Genomic DNA, 20,436 nt, shown 5'->3' on the forward strand with positions numbered 1-20,436 from the left:
ATACATGCCTCTCATGGATGGGTAAAGGGAGACCAGAGGAGATTGGAGAGGCCCCTCCTTTACTCTACCCATATTCCACACCCCTCCACTAACCACCCTCAACCCGCATAGCCCCGGACTTACTGTAGGGAAGTCATTCCTTTCAGCCATTCCTGCAGAGTAAAATAGCCCATGTTTTGTGCATCCAATTTCCAAGCTAGGACAAGCATAACCACCTGTTAAAATACAGAGATACAGTGACAGATCAGACCTCAGCAGTTAGCTACTCCAGCGTCCCGCAAGAACTTCTATGCACAGTGGTCCAGTCACAGAGGTGTGAAGGGTGGCTTCGAAACAGTCTGAGTTTGACAAAGATAATAGAATAAAACTAGTGATAAAATCATTTTCATTTAAAACATTAAATTAAAAAATCAGTAAGGTTTTTAGATTTAAAGAGGTCAAAATATGATTATTAAATAGAGGTAAAAAAATGTGATTTATAAATTAGTGGGCTGCTAAGGAAAGTTTCTCTCTCAAAGCACACTATATGCTCTTCAGATTAGTCATTGTAGAGTTTCTCCCAGCTCAGAGGTGTCCTGCAATTCTGCCATGTTAATACCAATTCACTCAGGTAAGCCAGGCCACATTCCTAACTGTCTGTGCATATTGTCAAGCTTAGTCTCCATTCAGTTCTGTCACAAAGACTCAAAGTAAACATGAGCGCAACGTGGATGGCTCGCTAACACGGACACACTAGCACGGACACGCTAGCACAGACAGGGGAAATCCATGAGGCATCAATCCTACACAAAGAACTGCAGGTCAGTAAGGAATGCCAGTAAGGACTGTCCAGAGTGGGAGAACTAGTCTTCCCTGGGAAGAGTATGCATCACATGTGCACAGACAGACAGACAGACACCAATTAAGGAAAAAAAGGTCATGAATTTTAAAGAGCAAAGAGGGGTATATGTATATATTTTGAAGAAGAAAGGGGAAGGGAATAGTATTTTAGCATTTGATACTAATTCATATCTAGTTTGTAATAGATGTAATAGTGTTTTTAAAGTTCTGCATAAAAACATGTTTAATAAGCAGCTAAGAGTGAAGGAACATGAACTCATACACATGAACACTCATGCACACATGCATGCATGCACAAGATAGCGCGCGCGCGCACACACACACACACACACACACACACACACACAGAGCTAAAGAGCTGCAGTGGACATTCACTATCCTTGGGTTAAGTCAATGAGAAAGCTATGTGTTTTTAAGGACTCCCTACCCCTTAACAAATGAACTTTATGGGCCTGATAAAATCAGGAAGCAGGGAGTTAAAGCGCCTTTAAAGTGCTCATTAGTAAAGGCAGAAAAATCTTTATAAGCAAACACTGCCCTCAACCATTGCTTTGCTTGCTGTAGGCTGCGGCCTGAGGACTGACATACGGCGGGCTTTATTAAACACTTCTTACCTCAGGGTATGAAACACACCGCCACCCCTGGGCATCTCAGAACAGAAGCACATACTTGGAAACACTCCAACTCTGAATTTAGTCTTTTAGTCTTCCACATAATTTTACATGTCAAGACTGTCTCTATTCCTACAGAAAGAGTTCTACAGGGTTCCTAACTGCCAGCGAGGATGCCAGGAATAGCTAGCTGCCTTTTCTCGAGAACTGCTATTGGTGAGGAACTTGGAGCACTTTCCTTTTCCAGTCAGAATCAAAGCCAGGCCATCCCACATGGAGACAGGCTTTCTGCTTCAGGTTAAACGTTCAGCTCATCCCTCAGACTCCTGCAGCCTGACCCTGAACCTCTACTCTCATCGACCTGTGACCAGTCCCTCTTCCATCTCCTCTTTGCCCGTTTCTCTAACCCCTGCCAGGCCCAACTCCCTCCCACCCTTCAGCCAACGCCTAGAGAGAACCGCCTCCCGAAGGGCAGCGGAGCCAACGTTCGCACAGCAGAGGCTGCCATGAGAGACACTAATGACCTGCTCCTCTCTAAACTTTCAGAGCAAGGTGAATAACTGCAGCCAGAACACCTTAAGACCACTTTAACATGTCAAAGCAAAACTCCACCTAATAAAACACATTCTAAAAGTACTTTAGAAAATTTAACTCTCCTCTTGGAGAGACTATGGGGAGGAAGTAGCCAGCAAAGTGGAGAAAAGACAAAAAGGGAAATGAAGACCAGAAGGTGTAAAGTCTCAATTCCCAGTTTTCATTAGAAGTACAGTATACTGGGTTCGGTCCCCAGCGCCGAAAAAAAGAAAAGAAGAAAAAAAAAAAAAGAAGAAGTACAGTATACACCGTGCGCACCAGATGTCTTTAAAAGTCTGACAAAAGGGACAGTCCCTCGAGACCTCTCCAGACCATAGCTCCTCTAGGATCTGCCCTGTCTGTTACACTGGCAGGCAGAGTAACCCTGACCTGCATCATTTATGAACTGGGGCACACATGTAATTTTTCATTTTATTGTAACATATTATGTGAGGATAAGACAGATTATTTAACAGTCATGATCCAAAGAACTAGGCAAAAATAATTACGCATATATAAAATAATTCTAAATTCCGAGGGAAATATTTAATGCTTTTACACTAAAATTCAGTCAGTTTGAGTTAAGTTCAATTAGAAGTGAAAGACCTGTGGGAAATTTATGGAAATTACCACCTACTCAACACTTTATGAATATTTATTTAAAATCTGGAACTCTTTATTAAATTGGGATAGCTACTGAGGGGGATAAAGGCACACAGCACACGGTGACTCGGACCCACTGTTCATCTGGCACTGGGTATTTATTTATGTGTGCCCACACCTTCTATACATCAGAATTAATCACTTAATGTACAAGAAATCAACCCAGTAAATGATCACAGTTACAGCACAACACTTAAAGGGAAGACATGGGGTGGGGGGGGTGGGGGGGACGCATGCCTTCAATCCCAGCATTTGGGAAGCAGAGGCCACTGGATCTCTGAGTTTGAGGCCAGCCTGGTCTACAGAGCAAGTTTCAGGACACAGGGCTACACAGAGAAATCCTGTCTCCAACAAAGAAAGAGAGAGGAGGCGGAGGGAGAGGAGAGAAAACATTGCACTTACAAATCAAACTAGAATTAGAACATATTTCTTAGCTGGCCTTACGTAAACCAGCACACAATTACTTCTTCCTTTACTGCTTTGCTTGGCAAAAGACCAACAGAGACAGGAGAGGAAGCCCAACCCACACTGCCCAAGGTGGACTTACGTTCTCTGGCTCAACACCAATGTCTTCACAGAACTTCTCCATGCCTTCAGGACCCACCGCATCCTCAGTTCCTGTAAATGAAATGTGGTGTCACGTGAACCAAATCTGGCACACTATCAAATTCGACCGAGAAGAAGGAAAGGCCCTAACTCCTTTGGGAAGAAATCAAGTACAAATTAGAAAATATTCGATTGAGCCCTTAAGGATTAAACCTTTAAGGGTCTACTTTGAACTCTGCCTGAGCTCACCAGTGTGCCTTGGAGAAGGCAGTCAGTTCTAAGGACAAGGCTATTTCAAACCACTGCTTTTTAAAGTGTCTAAAAACTCTACATTCTGACTTGGTAATGGTTCCTATAATAAACAGAGGCAACAATTTTTAGGATCATTACAAAGAGCCACACACTATCTCTATAAAATAGCAAATAAAACCTGTTTTTTATGTAGAAAAAAATCCAATGCAATCCCACATGTCTAAATTCAAAGTTTTTGAAAAAATGATTTCTATACTAAAGCCGTACTAAATTTTCCTTGCCATTATTTCCTAAGTAGGACATAATATATACTGGCATGGAATATAAATTATACTATATATTTAGTATTAGAAACAAAATGACTTAGAGTAGGCAGGCGGTTTTTATAGACCATACGATCCCAGTGCTAGCTCATGTGATACTGGAGACTTGAGTACTGTGGACTCTGGTCCCTGCTCCAGGCCCGGAACCAATGTCCAGAATGTATCATGGAGCATCTATCATTTTGTCCCCCCCCCCTTTTTTTTTCTTTTTTTTTTCAGAGCTGGGGACTGAACCCAGGGCCTTGCACTTGCTAGGCAAGCCCTCTACCACTGAGCTAAATCCCCAACCCCTTGTTCCCTTTTTATAATCAATCAATCAATCACTCCCCCCCCTCCCTCTCTCTTTCTGTGTGTCTGTCTGTCTGTCTGTCTTTGTGGCTGCCTGCCTGCCTTCTGAGGCTCAGAGGGTGTAGGATCCACTTGAGCTGGGGTTGTGATGGTGGGTGATGGTATGAATGAGGGCCAGGAACCAAACACAGTCCCCAGAAAGCTCAGTGCATCTGTCCAGCCAGATCTTACCCTCGATCTATACTCACACCTCAGTTCTACCTGTTCCTTCCCAGAGACTGCCTGTATTCTCCACTTCAGCTCATGCTTCTTCTTTCCTGAAATTTTCTCTTTCCTACACCTATCTTCCCCCTGAAATTCTTGCCCAAGTCACCAATAACTCCTTAGCTTTCCAATCTAATGGCCGACTTCCATCTGGATTGGACTTGATCTCTGGAGGTTTGATACAGCTCTTTATTCAAGAAGCTCTCCTCTCACAGACTCCAGAAATGCCTTCTCATCCTTTGGCTTCTCTGCAGGCTCTTTAGCTCATTAAAATAGATATGAGGGGTCAACATTAACTGATAGCCTTTAGACCTCCAGGCTCTCAACCTACTATAGGTTGTGACCCTTTCGGTAAACCTCTATTTCTGAAACATTTTAGATTACAATTCATTCCCAACAGTAGCAAAATTACAGTTATAAAGTAGTGACCAAAAGTTTTAGGGTTGGGAGGTTACCACAACATGAGGAAGTGTATTAAAGGGTCACAGCATGAGGAAGGGTGAGAACCACTGCTTAGACTCTTGTCCAAAATTTCCAACCAGCAAAAGTGTAACTACTCAGATCTCCTGACCAATCTACAGCGTCCACCTGACCACCCACTCTGGTCCCACGTCTGAAACTAAATCAACCTTCTCCCCAAGCTCACTGCCACCCCACTTCATTCTCCAGCACACCTCAAGGTGACATGTGGCCTCTCTGTCAAGCGTACAAACCTAGAAACAAGCCTGGGAGTCCCTCTCCCTTCTCCCTCACCAGGCAGCTATCCCAAATGCCCCACCTCCTCAGTGTGACTTAATGGCACCCCTCCTTCCCAGCCCGGGCTCCATTCTCTGAGACCACTGACTCATGCTGCACAGGTCATTAAGAGGTCCTCCCTAAATACAAATCTCATGCTGACTTAAATCCTCCAACGGTTCCTCATTACCTAAAGTCTAAGCCCAAGTCTTTAGCACATCAGCTAAGGTTCGCTATGATTTAGCAACACACACACACACACACACACACACACACACCCCACAGACACACACAGGCACACATGCACACATACACCCAGAGGTCCTATATATTAGGGCAACAATAATGGTCCTAGCCAGTAACCCTAGCACTCAGGAAGTGAAGTCAAGAAGATCAGGAGCTCAAAGTCAGCTACACAAGCAAGATGAGGCCAGCATGGGTTCTGGGAGACATTTTCTCAAAAATGGGTGGGTGGGTGGATAGAAACACATACTGACCTGTATGTGGTTTCACAATACAAGACACTGCCAGATGCCATAACATGTTTATGCCCCCGCCTACCTGTCCTCCTTCCCCTTCATCACGGGATAACTCATTCAACCACTGAGAATAAAACCAAGCAATCTCCCCCAACTCCCACTTCAAGCCACATTAACCATGTCCATTATGACTCCTTTCAATGCTGGGGACAGTGGTCCCCATTTAGCATGCCACATTCAAGAGTGCCAGCCATTTTCCCTTCCCTGAAAACTCGGGGGCAAGACCCATTTATTTTCCTCCAGCTGCAGCATTAACCTAGCATTACTTTGAAGAGCTTACTCAGCGAGTGACGTCATAATAGGGGGATTCCTGAAGAATATGTTTGTGTCCAGATCCAGTAAGCCACTAAGTCCAGCAGGATCTATCACCTTCCTATGCTTCCTTCCCAAATAAGCTCTTCGCAAAAATGTAAATGTATGGAATGTATACATACTGTACACATTGCTACCTTTGTTCAGGAAATTCTCTTTGGCCATCCAGGAAACCATGGTCTACCAGTGTTTCGCTCTGGGTGAGTAACCACTTGCCTATCCTTTCCAATATTTATATTCAGTTCTTTTTCTTATGCAATAGCACTGGCTAGTACCCCGAGCAATGGCAAGTAAGAACAGTGAGAAGGACATGCTTACATCACTCACAACTCACGTGATGCTGATGTACCTGCAGCTGTGGCTCCAGGACACACGATCACATGTGCAATGCCGAAGGAACTACACATTAATGCATTAACATGACAAACTCTTCGAGTATAAAGGATACAAAGTAAAGCTGGAAGCTGCACTTCCATCTCCTCCTGACTGGGCAAGCATCCCCTAGGCTTGCTATACCGTGTGATACAGTTGTTCAGTGGCTGACAAGTTTAAAGCTTGCTCGATTTATGTGTAACTCAGTTTTTGTCCTTGAGTCTGGTACTCCTTGTGACTCCACCTGAGTATTTATTCTTGCTTAACTGGTGCAGAGGCAGGAGATTAAAGATTACCTAAGAAAAGACCTTTATTCCCATTTTACTATAAGGTTTGCTTTGAGGAACAAACATCTTTCTGGTATTTACAGATCTTCTTGTGATTTGTTTTCATTCCTATTCTTCCTGATTTTAAAAACTCATTGAAGACAACCACTGAACCTACATACCTGTGTGTGTGTGTGTGTGTGTGTGTGAGTGAGTGTGTGTGTGAGTGTGTGTGTGTGAGTGTGTGTGTGAGTGTGTATTGTATGAGTATGTGTGTATGTGTGTGTATTGTATGAGTGTGAGTGTATGTGAGTGTGAGTGTGTGAGTGTGTGTATTGTATGAGTGTGAGTGTGAGTGTGTGTGAGTGTGTGCGTGTGTGCGTGTTTCCCATCTCGCTCTACTACCATCCACATTTATTACCAAGATGATAGTTTTCAACTTATTAGCCTGCAAACCACACTAGAACCCAGAAACACTTTACAGAAAGCCTGTAACAAGAGTTAGCATCCGGTGTGGCAGCACATGCTGGGGCAAAGAGACAAAGGCAAGAGATCTCTATGAGTTCAAAGCCAGCCTGGTCTACATAGCCAGTTCTAGGACATCCAGAGCTAACAGAGACTCATCTGTGTATTATAAGAGAACATGACTTCAGTAAATACTTTATGATGCTTTACTGTCAAAAGTATATTCTAAAATATAGCAAAACATAGCTTGTTAATAAATGTCATTTAAAACTTGCTTGCCATTGTCATTTAACACTGCTTTCAATCTGGTGGTCAGCAGACTGCTCACTGCTGGCTGCTGTATATGTCAACATGACATAGCTAGGACCATCTGGGAATAAGGAAATCTTGACTGAGAAAACGTCCCCATAAGACTGACCTATAGGCAAGTCTATAGGGCATTTTCATGAAAGAAAGAAACAAAGGAGGGAGGGAGGGAGAGAGGGAGGGAGAGAGGGAGGGAGAGAGGGAGGGAGAGAGGGAGGGAGAGAGGGAGGGAGAGAGGGAGGGAGAGAGGGAGGGAGGGAGGGAACTTAATCACTACAATTAACTGAAATGCCACTTTTATCTGCTGAGAAAGGAAAAAATCAGTTTTTCCAAAAGATAGACTGACACTGGGTATATGAACCATTCCAGGACAGGTCTCATGTTTAGGAATAGCTGACCAACATTTAATGGACCTCACAGAATTTTTGGTTTTGTATGCTTTTATTTGGTTATAGTTTGGTATTTTGTTTGACTTGATTGGGGGTGTGGTTTTATTTTGTTTTCTTGGTTTGGGGAGATTTTATTGTGTTTGGTTTTTGTTTTCTGATAACTTAAAGTTGGATGGGTATGAAGGGGGAGAGGATCTGGAAAGACTTAGGGGAGGGGAAGAATACGATCAAAATAAATTTTAAATTGTCCTAATAAAAAAAGTAAGAATAAAATACAGTAAGATTAAACAAAAGTTTCTATCAGAATTGGATGAACAGAAGGAACTAACATCATAATTGCATAAAACAAACAAACAAAAGGAAAAGAGCTCAAGAGAAGGCACAAGAATCAGAGCTCGCTCCTCCGCTGACTCAGGAATCCCACAGAGACACTAAACTGAAAGTCTAAGAGACACACCATGATGTGGTACAGGCCCACGCAGGCCCTGTGCATGCTGCCCATCTCTGTGAATTTACGTGAGCTTTGTCTGTGTGAACTTAGAGGCCCTTGCTTTCCTAATGGTCTCCATATCCCCTGGCTCTGCCTCCTCTTTGCAAGGTTCCTTTGCCCTGAGGGGCAAGGTCTGACGGATACATCCTGTCTACTGTTTGTTTACGGATGAGTGTTCCTAGGTCTCTCACTCTGCCTACTGTCCGGCTGTGGTCACTCCCATGAGTTCTGTGCCACTATTGCACTAAAATATCTTGCAGGCAACACACCACAGTCAGAGGGGTTGTGGCTAGGTGCTTACCTTTCTCTTTTGGTAGCATACAGAGTACCTTCCTTTACCAAAGTCACCAGAAGGTAGGGGTGAGGATTCTATGTAGGCACCAGCCCCACCCCTCCATGTTCGATGAGTTGTACAGGAATCTTCAGCAATGGGGCCTTGCTACAGTTCCTGAGTTTTTCCAGAATTCCCATCGGCCCTTTGACCAACACCACATTAGATGTGATCCAATCCCCGGACAAGAAGCTTCATGTGGTGACAAGAGATGGCCAGCTGGTTATTTGTCACCTTTATCTAGATCACTTGAACACGTCTTAGGAAGCATCTACTGTGTTGGGTCTCCACATGACCCCTCAAGTGGCCCTTAATTTTCAGGTGTCTCTCCCATATTCACTTATGGGAAGACCCAGCTCACGCTGGGTGGCACTGCCTCTGTCAGGTGGTCCTGGGCTCTGTAAGGGAGCAGGCTGAGCAAGCTCTGTTCCAAGGCCTCCAGGTAAGTTTCTGCTTCCAGGTTCCTTCCTTGAGTGCCTGCCCTGACTACCCTCAGTGATGGCACAAACCTGAAAGTTCTAAGTTGCTCCACAAGTTGCTTTCAGTCATGGTGTGTAACAACACAACAGAAACCCTGAGGGGAATTATGGATATATTTTAGAGTAAATCTGTCAGCTCATCTGTATAATTAAGATAATAACTTCTGTCAAGCAAGGATGTGCCATGCAGGAATATGCCACTGGATCAAGAAGGGTGGTCTGAAGGTAGAGCGAGAGAAAGATCTAAGACAAATGCATCTGTGTTAAACAGTGAGCCATGCGATGCCCTGGCGGGAAACTGGGCCACGGCTCACTGAGCACCGGAGGGAAACTGGGCAAGGCAGATTACGAGAAAAATCAAAGAGCTAAGTCATGTCCCCCATTTTCCTGCCCCTTACACAGGGCGTCTAACTAAACACATCTAACCCTTTCTGGACACCCAAGACCCTCACAATGACGTTCTCATATAGTACTAGGACATATCACTGGAACGAGAGGCTTTCCGTGGTTCTCTTCACTGGTTTTTAACATATCTTCACAGAAGACACTTTCATATTTTTATGAATGCCCACTTTGGTATTTTATTAATTTTTAGAAATAAAAAAATACTTTATATATTCTATAAACAAATTTTAAAATATATTTTATTACATTTTCCTAGTCTCTAATCCCATTTTGTTTTTTGTTTTTTTCTCATGCACCAAAACACAAATACTACAGAACTTAACTCAAAATGGCCTGAGGGTTTATAGTCACAGCCTACACAAATAACATAACCTATATGTGTGAGCACCATTTAAAAAATAAATAAAAAGTTTTAAAACCTGTAAAAACTCTGACATCTTATTGTTATATTGACTTCATAAATTATAAGGTATCTGATAAACTGTTAATATAAAATTGAGTATTTCCATTTTTCAGAAAGAATTGAAACTAAACCATGCCTTTCCCGGAGCCAATCCTATTTCCAAATTAGAATATGGAATAAATGTATGAACATAGACACTGGGAGGAAGGAGTCCCAGAGGAAATGGTTTATTTACTGAATGTCTGGAATCACTGATTGAGTATACACCGGTCTAGAAAGCTGAGAAACTCCACCTTAGCATGTGCTAGCCCATGCTGGCCTTGGACTGTGGGCTCCTAAGAGCAGCAGCAGAACTTGGGCTGCAGGCTCCTAAGAGCAGCAGCAGAACTTGGGCTGCAGGCTCCTAAGAGCAGCAGTAGAACTTGGGCTGTGGGCTCCTAGGAGCAGCAGTAGAACTTGGGCTGTGGGCTCCTAGGAGTAGCAGTAGAACTTGGGCTGTGGGCTCCTAGGAGCAGCAGTAGAACTTGGGCTGTGGGCTCCTGGGAGCAGCAGTAGAACTTGGGCTGTGGGCTCCTAAGAGCAGCAGTAGAACTTGGGCTGTGGGCTCCTAGGAGCAGCAGTAGAACTTGGGCTGCGGGCTCCAAGAGCAGCAGTAGAACTTGGGCTGTGGGCTCCTGGGAGCAGCAGTAGAACTGGAGCCTCTGGACCAGAGATCCACCACATGAATCCATCTGCCCATGGCTGTGCTCTGTTCACCCTCACCTCAGGTTAAAAGGCAGGAATGTGCTTTTGTCCTCAGCCCAAAGCAGCACACTTGCTCTGGGGCCACCCTTGTAGAGCCTCACAGCCTCTACCTGCAGACACATGCCACAGTGCATACCCAAGTCCCCCAGTGCCTCTCACAGCCTATGGGCAACTGCACTGCCAAGACATGTGTCCTAGAGAGAGTGAGTGTGGTGCCGACTGGAACTTTCAGTTACTCCCAATCTGAAGGCACTGTTCCTACTGAGAAGGCACAAAAGAAGAAAAGGATAAAATGGGGAGAGGGTGTAAGGACTAGGAACATACAGATAAAATCGCCCACATAAACTATGCAGGGATGAGTGTCTATAATTGCTTAGCAGGGACCCCAAGGAATCTAAAGAACACGGCTGTACTTTTAATTCCAAATGTCAGCTTCTGAAGTCAAAGAAAAAAGATCAAGCGAGATGGTAATTCCATCTTGCCCTCTTTATTTTTAAAAAAAAAAGACCTTTTTTCCATCTGCATTTAAAGAAAAACATATACCCCAAAAATAGCTATATTTTATATTTCTATTTTATAACATATTTTCATAGAGATAAATATGACTCACTATAGGCAACCAAATACCCTCCTAACTTAGTGAGAGTGGCACAGCGCTTCATCCACTCAGCCCTTTCTGGGCCTGTGGAAACTGTCAACCACTTGTACACCCGATTAACACATCTTCAAGAATCATGTTCTAATGAACATGAACACAGACACACTCCAGCACCATCAAATGTTTGGACCGATGCCCATACCCTGCACATACAATCTGGCTGGGAATTTACTAGATGTACAGAGGGGCTTCACAAAGACACTACACTAAGTGAAAACTAAGGAGTCAGGACTGTGTCCTTTCGACCACACCCCCTACCCCCAAAGAACACACACACAACGCTCTTCTCCCAGCACATGTCTACACAACCCAGAACCTGGTCCCTGTGGTCAGTCGCTCTGGTGAAAGAGCACGACTCTCGATAGAGCAAGGGAAAAGGGAAAACCAACTTTTATACTCGAAGTTGGACAAAACAAGTTCTGGTCAAAGTCCTGCAGATGCACAGAGAAGCCGATAAGCTGCTGTAATTCAGGAGCCCAGCCTGGGTCTCAGTGGTCAGCAGATATCAGTGGAAGTAAAACGAAGGGTCACTGTCAGATGAGAAAGTGAAGAGGGCACTCTGTAGAGTGATGTTTGAGCCATTTCTGGCATCCTGGAGGCAGCAGAGATTTTCAAGCAGCAGGCAGGGGAATGCCAGGGAGTAAGGCACATATGAGCTGCTCCATCTACTTCTATTCTACATAAGACAACCAGAGACACGTGGGGCTCAGTCTAGAACCAAGACTGGTGACACAAAAGTGGGTGTGAAAGCTGTTCAAACAGTCAAGGTGATTGTGCAAAAGTTCAACGGTCTGGTTGAAAGGCCTAAGATACGGTGAGGAGATGAGATTCTCCCTCATGCTCTGTCCCAGCACCAAGCACAGACCACAGGCCCAGGCTGCAATGCACCATCACCAGTCACAGAAAACTTAAAACAAGACTCGACCTCAAGACATTTTTTTAAAGGACAAAGTAAACATTTTCTGCCAGACGGTCTTCCCAAATTAGAGACACTGGGTATACAGAAACCCCACCACACCATGATGAGGTTCAAAACAGCAATGCTTACTTGGAGGTTAAACAAGTAACTACCCACCATAGTACTCTAACTAATCTTTCCAGTTCCTGTCCAGAGTTCTCAATTCTTGGGCTTAGCTACTGGCTATAAATAGGTACTCGTGATTGGCTCCAACTATCTCTCTTTCTTCCATTTTGACTCTTTGCTACCTGCCCTGACCCCACCCCAGCGTGCACGCACACATGCACACACATATGCACATGCACATGCACACACATGCACATACACACACAATTTTATAAGTACATGCTTTAAAATTCTGTAACCTCCTCTAAGATGCCCCACATTTCCCTAAGGATCAGTTTTACATGACACAGGTCATTACCTACCTGCATATTCATAAAACCACTCCAGGCACCGCTTACTGGAGAAGGCCTCTTCTTCAGTCTTTATTCTAGTTGACTCGTATTTCCTATACATGCTGCAAATTGAAAACACATCTTTACGTTATTTAAAGACACTGAGTTCAAGTAGCAGGTAATTTCCACTTTGGCCTAAACCAGCCATCCCCTCCACCAGTGCTTAAGTGTATTTTAAACTGCATTTTTAAGCATTAGCAGTTTCATAACTAGTGCTGAAATACACCCATACTTTAATAAAGAATTAAATAGTAGGCACTTACTGCAACTATCTTATCAATAAACAATTAGAATTAAATAGATTAGTTATTTAATAAACTTTCCTCTGCCTCACAACCTAGAAGTAAAATATGGCAAGAAATCAGGCACTAAAATGCTCCTTAAAAAGCATTAATTATCCCTACCTCTCTATTGAGTTCTGACTCCTGTGCCATGAGTTAAGCACAGGCAGGAGGAATTTGTCAGTAATAGTGCCAGAAAACCTCACGCAAATGAAGAGAACCAACAACTCATGCCCAGTCTTCTAGAACAAATTAATCCAGGTGCAAGGCTGAACAAACACATCTCCGGTGGTTCCCGTATTAACATAGCCCTAGGCCTCAGGAGAGAGCAGCCTGGCTCCTGGTGCTACTCTGTAAGCCTGCAAAGCCAGGGCAGAGACATGAATAACAGGGAGAACACCTCGGGCAACTCAGGAGCCCCTTATCTTGCGATATGCCTGAAGAGAGTTTCCACATGGGAGACAGGAGCAGGGGCTTCAAACTGTGAGTTAGATACAAAATATGAACAAAGTTTAACCCATCACACTTATCTACATATATTAATATTTATGGTTATAATTTTCACTTATGTAGCAATATAAAGATCTTAAACAATTCTCCTATGAATTTATGAATTCATATGAACATGTATTTGTGAGTGACTGATTACCTGTGCAGACCTCTGACATCTACTACCTTTAGAACATCATGCTGGAAAGTATTAAGTTATCAAAACTACAAACCCCGAGGTCTCGTCTCCTACATAGCTAGAGACAATGGATGCCATCTAAGGGGTCAGAGACAAAGGGACAGAGAGATCTTAGCTCAGAGCCTGTTATTCATCAATGAACTTGTAGTTCTCTGGTATGGCAGCATTAAATTAACAATTTCCTAGAAATAAAATTTGCCCAAAACCATGCCATGGAAAAATAATGCAGCAGCTAAATGAAACAAAATACTGTGCTCATTATCATACAGATGAGCCTCAAAAAACATCATGCTAGCTAAAAACCATGAAACACAGAAACTTACCTACACAAGATGCTGTAACAGCGAGCTAGGCCATAAAGTATACGAGTGACTGACTGGGACAGTGGACATGTTCCAATACTGGCTTGTAATGACCGTCTGTATAACTCAGTTAACTTAAAAAACACACTGAATTAGACTCTTAGAATGTATCAAAGTTATGGTCTATAAATAAAGTTACTAAGAGGCCAAGAATCAAACTCAAAAAGTTCACCTGACTGTCAATGTTTAGGCTGGCTTTTCTTATTTTTTTTTTTTAAGATTTATTTATTTTATGTGTGTGAGTACAGTGTAGCTGTCTCCAGACACACCAGAAGAGGGCATCAGATCCCATTACAGATGGTTGTGAGCCGCCATGTGGTTCTGGGATTTGAACTCAGGACCTCTGGAAGAGCAGTCAGTGCTCTTAACCTCTGAGCCACCTCTCCAGCCCCCTAAGCTGGCTTTTCCATAGAACAATAATATCATACCAAATTATACTGAAGAAAAATACAGCACAGAGGCCTACATGAGTGTGAGAATTTATCAGCTTTGTAAAACTGAAAACCACTGGCCGGAAGACAGCTGGTGATTATCTCAGAAGTCACTGTCTGCTCCTGGATAACAGTTTCTGCTGAGATATTAACTGTGGTGTTATTTTCATTTTTGCTGTCTGTCTCTGCTCTTCCAACTGAGTTGTAACGAATGAAGCATGACAGCAAGAAAAACACCAAACTCATCTAACTCCCTCCACTTAAAGAAGAAAACTGCAGCCCACGGATGAAACGACCCACACAGTGGGAATGGGGAAAGACAGAAACATGGAGGAAAGATGACAAGACATGAAAAAGTTACTTATTACATCAGGGTGGAACAATAAGGAAAACGTAAAGCATGGTAGGTTTGGCATCGCTGTGGTTAGCACACGACCGGCCCACAATCGAGAAGGACACTCACAACAGCTGCCTCGCTCTGGCCCAGGGCTGTAGCTCCTGAGACCCTCTCTGAAGGACAGACACCCAGTCCTGACAGACTGCCAGCCAGGCTTCAACGGAAATAAACTGATGCCACCCAAGTTTCAGAAAATCAATTGATTAGATGAAACTAATTTCTAATAACTCAAATTGCCTTTTTTTTCTTAAATACAAACCAAGACCTAAAATAAGTATCATTAAATAATTAACCTTGAAGTCACCTACAGAAACAGAGGATTGCGGCCCACCTGCAGGCTACGGTGCCCCTCGCTGCATAGGCAGACCTCACACCTCTGCGCATGCGCTGGGTCGGCGGCCTTTGTATCCTACCTGTCATGCCTGCTTTTTTTGGCAGATAAGTCGTCTCCAGAGGCAGGTCTTCTCTTTTTCCTGGGCGGCATCACTTTGCTAAAGCAGTCCGAAGAACTGCAAGACCGCAGGCTTCCTATGGAACGAATTTGGAGCACACAAAATTGAGGCATGGCACACGCATTGCTTCCGAACAGAGTCACCACTAAATAATCCACCCCAAGGCCTGCCTACCCTGTGAAGCGGTTACCCGTTATCAGTCAGTGCCATTACACAGAGACGTGAGTTTTAGTTCCTCTTTTAGGAAAATGGTGCAGTCAAGAAATAAACCTTACCATTACACAAATAAATACTCCCCACCACCCTGCCACAGCAGAAGTAGAAGTGAATTCACTGTCAAGATGGCACTCAGGGAAGTCACTTCTTACACGTCAATGCTCCTTCAAGACAAACTGGCTTCCCATCACAGACACACACTTCATGAGGCTAAGCAGACTGATCAGCACCCCTGCCTAGGGCACGCCAGTCCTACCACAGGCTGCAGGCATAGTGGATGGGGTAGGCAAGGTTTGGGAGGTGGGCAGAGATCTGACTTCAAAACAGAAGTCTCACGTTAACTGTTCCCCATTTCTGCCGCTTGTAAATGACTGCTTCCTTCAGATAGGGCTCGTGTGAGGAAGTACAACTGTACCTCAGAGAGGAGATGGAATCTGGCACAGTAACACCGACATCTTCACAGTGCACAGGCCCTGCTTTCAAGCCCTGCGCAGACACACTCAGTCATGCTCCTAAGGAAAAGGACTATGAAGAAAGAGGCGCAACCGAGAAGAGAAGGCTGGCAGGAGAGCGGCAAACCAGGGTCAAATCTGAGCTGCTTCACTACAGACACTCAAACTGTGAATAGAAGATATTAGATACCCCATCTGGGTATGAGTGCCACTGGACATGACGCTTAATTCTCCCAAGAACTCCGTACACGATAAGCAATGGTAATTCTCTACATAACAGCTTGGAGAAACCACAGCTCAGGCATTTGGCAACTTTCCAAGGTCTCTAAAACGGTTAAAAGGCTGTTGGATAACCATGCCGCAAGCATGCGGGGCTATAGCAATCTGCACTCAAAGTCAGCTTTCCAGTAACACTGTAGCATGGGCCACTGCTAACATATTTTAGGCCTCTTATTCCTTCATCATTTGAAGAATGGTAAAGGTGTCTCTCTCATTGACTCTCTCACAATTGTGAGAGACATCTATTCAGCAAGCATTTGAAGACACACATAGTATGTAGGTGGCAGTCAGCCAGTTCTCACCCACCATCAGCTGCAACCTCTGTAACCCCTAACCCTAGGAAGTACAGCTCTTCAAGAGGCCAAAAAGGAAGGTCAACAACCTGGCAGAACAGGAAAAGGAAGCTAATAACTGCTATGGTGTCCCAGACACCAGAGGAGATTCGGGGGGTGGGGGGGTGGCTCCATGGCCACACGAAGGCTTCTGTGTGAGGTGGCTCAGGCTACATTTAGTAGTAAAGAGCTAGGCTGATGGGTGGGGGCCAGACACAGTTAGCTGGGAGGCGTGACAAGCAAGGCAAGAGGTCAGCAGTCAGAGCCACAACCTACAGAGAGCAATGATGAGCTGGGACCAAATCCTGGGTCACCCTTAGGCTTGCACTGCTCTGCTACATTTCAGGGTCTCCCAGATGGACTCGAGTCCTCAGAGCATACTGGACAGTCGCTGTGCATTAGAGCCCGTTTGCTCCCTTAGCCCAGACCTGATTTCCAGCAGGCTTAGGCAAATCACTTCCGGCCACCGTACCTGGAGCCTACCTACATCTGTCCAAGAGTGAAAGCTTCCACAGACATACAAAGCTCTCTCTACCTCTTGCAACAGCAGCTGAGGACAGGAAAAGAGCCAGAGAGGATGCTGCCTAGCACCTGACACACTCAATTCACCTTCCCTACGGAGAAGTGTCCAGGACTCAAACCACACGCCAGCATATGCCAGGGTTCAAACACTGCTGTGACCTAAGCTTCCGAGGACTATCAGCCCTGAACATGATGCTGTCCTTGCTTACCAATGCCTTGGGTCAGGCTCACAGAAGGAAAATGTTGGCTACCTAACTGTACAGCTTGAGACAGAGTCCAGAACTGGGAGTGTGCCTACGGCTGGAGTGGACTTCTGCTGCCCTACATACGGACACACGTGAGAAAAGGCAGCTCCTTCCCAGAGCATCTGGTCTAGCAGCGGCCTTTCTCTCCCACGGTATTTACAGAACACAGGAAATGCACTTCTCTCCTCAGTCCATGAGCAATGAGCACTTGAAAATAATGTCTCCTAGTAAACCGCGACTCATTAGGTCCTTTAGCGCCTGCTGCATAAGGAACAGTAACACAAATGCCTTCACCGATCCTACTCACCACAGTAGCACATCTTCCATAAGCACACAAACATCTCACATCACCCCATCACCCTATTTCCTTACATTTCTTTTTCCTTACTGAGTATCTTAGTTAGGGTTTCATTGCTGTGAAGAGACACCATGACCACAGCAGCTCTTATAAAGGAAAACTTGGGGCTGGCTTACAGTTCCGGAAGTTCAGTCCATTATCATGGTGGAAGCACGGCAGCGTGCAGGCAGACATAGTGCTGGAGAAGGAGCTGAGAGGTCTACATCTTGATCCGCAGGCAGCAGGAGACTGGGTGCCACACTAAGCACAGCTTGAGCAAAGGACCTCAAAGCCCACGCCCCAGTGACACACTTCCTCCAAGGCCACACCTCCTAAGAGTGCCACTCCCTATGGGCAAACATTTACCCGCGGGAGTCTATGGGGCTCATACTTATTCAAACCACCACTCTGAGGCTTTCTTCTCCACATCTCACGAACCATTTTTTTCTCATATCTGTGTAGACCTTGCTTACATCTCCTCCAGTTTGGTACCTTACTGTATCCAAAACTTTGATCTCATAGCTAGGAGACAAGACTTTCTTTTAGATCTTTCTGCTCTAAGTATTCACATAAGAGAGTCACTGTTAACTGGCCATTTCCCCCAAATACGCCATGACTGCTCTCTGATGACCACTATTCAATCGCTCTGCCCCTGCCCCTGCCCCTGCCCAGCAGCTGCCTCACAAGATGGATGGGGGAGACACTGACTCAGAGAATTTTCCAGGCTACAAAGAAAGCTATGCTTTGCATGTTTACAATTTACCATCAAGACCCCGGGTCAGCAGCACACACACAAGTTCTGCCCAACACCTGCCTGCTCTCTCCTCTGCTCCTCCCGTTGCCAAATCACAAGCACCAGGACTTTCTAAAGTGCACTGTGGACAGAGAGTGGCCACTGTCTACTGTCTCGGCCTGAGGTCACCACTCAGGGGGCTGAGGTAGAAAGGATGCAAGTTCAACATGGGCTACCAGAGAGAGCCCAAGGCCAATTGGAGTTAAAGATTAAAACATGGTCTCTACACAACAACAAAAATACAGGAAAAAGGGGGAAAAAGCATGTCTTTGTTTGGGTTTCCTGTTGGTTCACTGGTAATATATACCGCAAATGTAATTTATAATAGTGAAATACACTTTACTGAGTTCCATAGACAATTAAGTATTCACTGAGCAAATGTGTTCATACAACATGTATAAACGGAGTCGCTTAAAACTGGAGCATTTCCAGACACTGAAACCCTTGAGCAGAGAGAGAGAGAGAGAGAGAGACACAGAGAGACAGAGACAGAGAGAGACAGACAGAGAGAGACAGACAGACAGACAGAGACAGAGAAAGACAGACAGAGACAGAGAGAGAGAGACAGAGACAGAGAGAGACAGAGAGACAGAGAGAGACAGACAGACAGACAGAGACAGAGATATACAGAGACAGAGACAGAGAGAGAGACAGAGACAGAGACAGAGAGACAGAGAGTGACAGAGACAGAGACAGACAGAGACAGAGAGACAGACAGAGACAGAGAGACAGAGAGAGAGAGACAGAGAGAGAGAGAGAGAGAGACAACGCACCAATCTTCCAGGCTGACTCCATGTCTACTTCATGTTTACTGGCAGGTAGAGTGTATGCTTCTTAGAACAATTGAGATAAGTCTTTTTACAATTAAAAAATGTTTAAATCTATAGATTCGTATGTATTTCTATCAGTAAATTTAGGCTTCAAAGCTTAGATACATACTTTACCTCCATTTAACTATACTTTACAGAAAAAGAATCAGAAAGTAGCTAGCACAAGCAAGAGCTCCCGAGTCTGTTTACTTCACAAAGAGCCTACAAGCCAGCGGCAGTTCAGGTGGAGGGGATGCAAAGCCGCAGCTTTAGGGGCACAGAGACACAGAGCTTCTCCTTCAGCATGGAGTTCAGACTTCACGAAAGCCAGGCAAATGTTCTACTGCTGACCACAAAGCCCAATCCACTGAGTGGACAAAAATTTCCTACTACTGAAGACAAAAGAAATTCCCTTTATCTCTAAGTAACAGGCACTCTGGCATGGACAATCATTGTCCTGACATTTTTCTGCCTCTGTTTTTCTTTTGTTCATCGTTTCTCTGTTTCTGAGCTGCTTCTCCTCTCACTCATCTCCCTCTGCCCCATGGAAGATCAGGAGCACAGGCAGCACATGAGATGCTCCCATTCTGAAGTGGCCTTGGCTCTCCTGTACACAATGCTTAGTGCCCACACTCCCACTGGGCCCACACAGTCCCAGGAAAACTCTCGCTCATATCTCCAAGCCTCACGCTCACTGCCTCACTTTTACAGTGCACACTGCCAAGTAGGAAACACAACAGATACCATAGCCAGGTGTGCGACAGTGGGGAAAGACTGGAAAACAAGCCTTGGTCCAGGGAGATGGTTCCATGAATACAAATATAAGGACATGAGTTTAGATCCCCAACACCCACATACAAAGATAAGTATGGTGGCTTTTGCCTGTAACCAAGGCCCCAGAGGAATAGACAAAGACAGGCAGATCTGGGTGCTTGTTGGCCAACCAAGTTTAGCCAAAACCAGAGAGCTCAAGGCTCAGTGAGACTGTTTTAAAAAATAGGGTGGAGAAGCAAGTGAAGACATCTTAAGACATCAACTTCTGGCCCCTACACCATCACCCACATAGTATACCTGCACACACGTATACATCAGTACACACACACAGATATATACACCACACACACACTCACACCATACACATACACACACATATTACATATATACCATACA

The 20,436-nt window shown here is 44.7% G+C and overlaps 1 protein-coding gene across 15 annotated transcripts in view; it reads right to left on the reverse strand.

The window, feature by feature from the left end:
- Window positions 1–20,436, reverse strand: part of Dcun1d4 (defective in cullin neddylation 1 domain containing 4) — an 80,276-nt gene that overhangs the window by 27,594 nt on the left and 32,246 nt on the right. For 13 of the 15 annotated variants that reach the window (XR_015636700.1, XR_015636703.1, XR_015636702.1 and 10 more), the window contains 4 exon segments: window positions 15,243–15,357; window positions 12,641–12,732; window positions 3,235–3,305; window positions 124–215 (listed from right to left, as the gene is read on the reverse strand). Coding sequence is in view for 7 of the 15 variants with exons in the window: in NM_001436983.1 (NP_001423912.1) it covers window positions 124–215; window positions 3,235–3,305; window positions 12,641–12,732; window positions 15,243–15,357 (370 nt within the window). In the remaining 8 variants the exon portion in view is untranslated. 15 annotated transcript variants of the gene reach the window in all.

The sequence above is a fragment of the Rattus norvegicus genome, chromosome 14 (genome assembly GCF_021556685.1).
Source record: "Rattus norvegicus strain SHRSP/BbbUtx chromosome 14, alternate assembly SHRSP_T2T, whole genome shotgun sequence".
Classification (NCBI taxonomy): domain Eukaryota; kingdom Metazoa; phylum Chordata; class Mammalia; order Rodentia; family Muridae; genus Rattus; species Rattus norvegicus.